General features: G+C 32.5%; 1 protein-coding gene across 1 annotated transcript in view; it reads right to left on the minus strand.

The window, feature by feature from the left end:
* The window catches only part of LOC117177737 (sodium- and chloride-dependent GABA transporter 1-like), a 344,932-nt gene that overhangs the window by 109,604 nt on the left and 231,144 nt on the right, over positions 1–4,184 (minus strand). Inside the window, exon 4 of the mRNA XM_033368637.1 lies at positions 1,607–1,826. Within this exon, the coding sequence (XP_033224528.1) occupies positions 1,607–1,826 (220 nt within the window). The remainder of the gene's footprint in view (positions 1–1,606; positions 1,827–4,184) is intronic.

A 4,184-nucleotide genomic window follows, 5' to 3' on the forward strand; every position in this document is an offset into this window, starting at 1 on the left:
TTATAAACAAATTAAGGACAATCGTATGTACGATATAACGTATACGTATATAACGATAAACAACCACCGCAGGAAAATGTTGCACAGACCTATTATCACGTGAGACGTGGCCGTAGATGTAATTTTCATAGATGACAGTTGCTTCCAGTGACACCCTGCGGTGGTTGTTTATCGTTATATACGTATACGTTATATCGTATATACGGTTGTCCTTAATTTGTTTGTAAATATTGCGCTTCCACTCTCCCATTTGATAATTTTGAGAGGATCTAGCTGAGAAAAATTAAGTGAAATTGGATATAACTATTTGAAGCACACTGTACAAAATTTTCGAGAAATTTTCCCCAAAATAATGTGGAAGTAATACAAACCAAAATTCGGGTTTTTTGCTCCGATGCCTTGAGGAAACTTCCCTAAAATAATTTGTGAAATATTACAAAAGAAATTTCGGAATTTTGCCTAAAACAAATTTGGGAACATTCCCTATATTTTTTTGGAATGATACTGAAAATCTCCCTACACACCAAGTATTAGTATGCTTAGCTTTGCGTCGACTTATGTTTTAAATACTCGACGCGTGATTTCTGTTGCGAGAGAGGAGACATGTCGCGCCCTGGCGGATTTTTCCCGTACTATCAGCTCAGAGCAGCAAGATTAATTACATTAGCACTTAATAAAGTCAAAGCACTGCAGAAATTAATAATTAAAAACGATCAATAAGTTTTTTGCGAATAATATGGAAATAATTTATTATATTTTTGCCTGAACAACCAAAATTTATGAAAATAAATATTTTAGATGACTACAACATTAATCAATCTTTTCTCTTAGAAAAATGTGAAACATTATTGAAAATATTGTGGTGGTTTATGGAATATTTTAGGGCAAATTACCTTCCTAAACATATTATAATACTTCAAGAATCTTTAGAAAATGTATCTAGTCCACCTGGAAAATTAATCATTATTTTTAGAACGATTCCTTACACTTAGTACAATTCATTTAACTCCCCAAATTGTAAGGAATATTTTCAAACTTTTGTATGAATTACCATTTGTTTAGGAAAATTTACCCAAAAATCATAGATATTAATTAATTTCCTAAATTTTGGTGAATTTTTCCTAATTTTTTAGTGAATTATAGGAACTTTTAGGAAAATTTCCCCAATTCTTGGGAAAAATGTTTTTCCCCAAAAAATGTGGATTATTGCCTAATAAACAGTAGGGAAAGTCCCTGAAATTTTTAAAAGTGCATAGTCAAAATATAATGTCCACCAAATACGCTTTTAACAACAGTGACAAAGCGCAAAGTTAATAATTTTGAAAATAATAAAAAAGTTGAATCCAATCTGAATCAATCCTGACCAATCCAAAGCAAATTTTCAATCGTGTTGGTGCACGGATTGAAAACTTGCTTCGGATTGGACGAGATAAGAATTTAGGAATGATTCAGATTGTTTCAGTATGAACTCTTAGCCGAGATTTTTGCCTGGGGGTATTAAAATATTTAAATGTTATTCGATTATGCGTTCAAAATAAGAATCAGCCTATTCTTTAAGTTTACATAAATCTAATTAAAAAAGAATAAGTACATGTAATTTTCGAACCTTTAAAAATTGGAGCTATTTTGAAGACCCCAAGACCTCCTATAGTCATCATTTGACCTAAGGAAAGTTCCATCAAAAACATAGGAACTCCGGCTAATGATAGTGCTATGAAATAAGGAACCATAAATGCCCCTCCGCCGTTTTTATAGCAAAGGTATGGAAACCGCCACAAATTTCCTAATCCTATTGCCAGCCCTACGACTGACAAAATGAACTCGACCTGGAAACCAAATTAATTTAAATATCAATTATTACAAAGTAATCAAATCCTAAAATCTAAAAAATGGAATAATTAATTAACATCCTTATGAAATTACTTTGAAATATCGTGCAAAGATCCCAAACCTCTCAAAAAATCGATCACACTAAAATTTGGATAAAGTTAAGTCATATTGGTTCAATCGAATTGTATGGTATTTCGAATAGTTAAAATCAGTTGAATTAACCCTGCGTGTGTACACTATATTTTTCGAGACACGGTGTATAAACTGGGTCTTTTAGGGACCAGGCGGATTTTCAACGTTTTTAAGGCTTTAAAAAAATTTGAAAAAATTCAGTGATACTTCTCGTAGTGTGTGCTTCATGTCTCAGTAGTTGCCAAATTCAAAAGGTTTAATCCCATATTGAAAAATAAATGTTTAAATAACGCGGAAATGTTTTTTGGGAAATGTTAATAAATATTAAAGGATTGTTTGTGGCCTTTCAAATATTTGGAGGAAGAAAAAAGATTATTAATGAAAATAATAATTATCAACAAACGGATTTAGGCTTTACAGGAGAAGTTTGACTTTGAACTTTCTCTGTCGGTAATCATGCAATCTGTTTTACCCACAGACCCGTAGCAGTTCGAAGTTGTCTACTCGCTGCGATAGTGCTGCTTTAATACAGCTGATACGTATATCAGACCAAACTTATTCCTTTGCATTTCAAGTGCAAATATTAGTTTTTTCATTATTTGTGTATAATGTTCGTGAGCGATTTTGGTTGTTTTGCCTCACTTTGATAAATATAAACCTCATAACTAGCCCATTGACAACATTGAAAATTGCTTGCAGGGTTTCACAGCACGGTCGGCATTTCTCCAAAATAGTAATAAAAAAAAACTTTTTTCACAATTCTAATTATTTAGGACCAGAGATATATTCCTGCATACCTTCTATTTAGCGTGCCAAATTTTTAACACGATATCTCATTCCGTGTGGACGGAAGTTGGGAAAGAAAAGTACCGATGTAACTTCCATTTCTATTTTCTTCGACAGTTTTTTTTCTCAAAATTTCCACCGGAACAAAGCAGAGACATGAACTTTCCCAATTTACGTTTAGACGTAAGTTGGGTAAGAAAAATTGAGAAACAGGTTTGGTCACGTGACCCTCTCGTCACATGGCCTTCAGAAAAAATAAAATATAGTGAAAAATGTGGGAGGGAAGTTTGAATTTGAAATTTCGACTGTTCCTTTCATCACCCACTGTACACACGAAGGGTTAATAGTAGTTGACCTCTAGTTTCCAAAATCAAAAATATTCGTGATATTTTTTGAACTGCAGCCCTTTTTTTGTCCTGAAATAAAACTTAGGATTTTTACTTGCAAAAGCTTGGAGTATAAAATAATTTTTTTTTCGATTAATCGAATGGTATCCATTTCGTTTCAACAAAAACATGTATTCTAGCCAGTTGTAAGTTGTTCAATATCAAAAGAAAGTTGTCTACTTCAATTTCCTAAAGGAACTTTCCCTAACTTTTCACTGATCAAAGGAGTTTTTGGAAAAAAATGTTATTTCCCCTTGACAAATAAAGGTAAAGTCTTTATTTCTTGGAAAATGCACTAACCTTCATTCTTTAAGCTCAAATAATACATTCTTGGAAAAATTGTATGGTACTCATTAAATGAACACTTTGATTCCTCACAGAATAAGCATTAATTACTGTTTTACTTTATTTATGTACAACTAATAATAAAAATATTTAAAAATTTTAGAAGATGGTTTGTCAGGGTCACCAGACCATAAAAAAACTAACTGTACCGTTACGCAATTTTTCTTAAGACTAACCCCTTTTTCGAATCGTCTAGCGCTAGCGTTATGGATTATTCCGTATTCTCATCGCTATATTTTTACAGAAAATGCTGTAATACTAATCAGTCTCGATATAAAAATACGACTACCTAGGTCAATAAAGGCCTCGAACAAAGGAGTCTTTTCTATTCGTGTTCGTAAATTTCGTAGAACAAAATAGTAGAGAATTGAATAATTAATGAAAGTTGGTCACATTTTTTCATGGTCATGTAACTATTTGTAGAATAATAGCACATATGTAAGATTTGTAGGTTCATTTCAAATATATACCATATATTTTTTCCAATTATTGATACATAAAAATATTTGACGGCGCTCCTACAACAATTTAAAGATCATAAAGGCCAATCAAGTTCGACCAGTCCCCACGGTGGGGCGCTCTGGCCAATCAAAGGCATCGTAGAAAGTATACCTAAGAACATCAAGACCTGATACCTCAGTTTCAGGTCAGCATAAAACCTATTATCAATTTAAAGATGTACCTGCTACTACAAACGTTCATATT

This window comes from Belonocnema kinseyi, chromosome 8 (genome assembly GCF_010883055.1).
Source record: "Belonocnema kinseyi isolate 2016_QV_RU_SX_M_011 chromosome 8, B_treatae_v1, whole genome shotgun sequence".
Taxonomy (NCBI): domain Eukaryota; kingdom Metazoa; phylum Arthropoda; class Insecta; order Hymenoptera; family Cynipidae; genus Belonocnema; species Belonocnema kinseyi.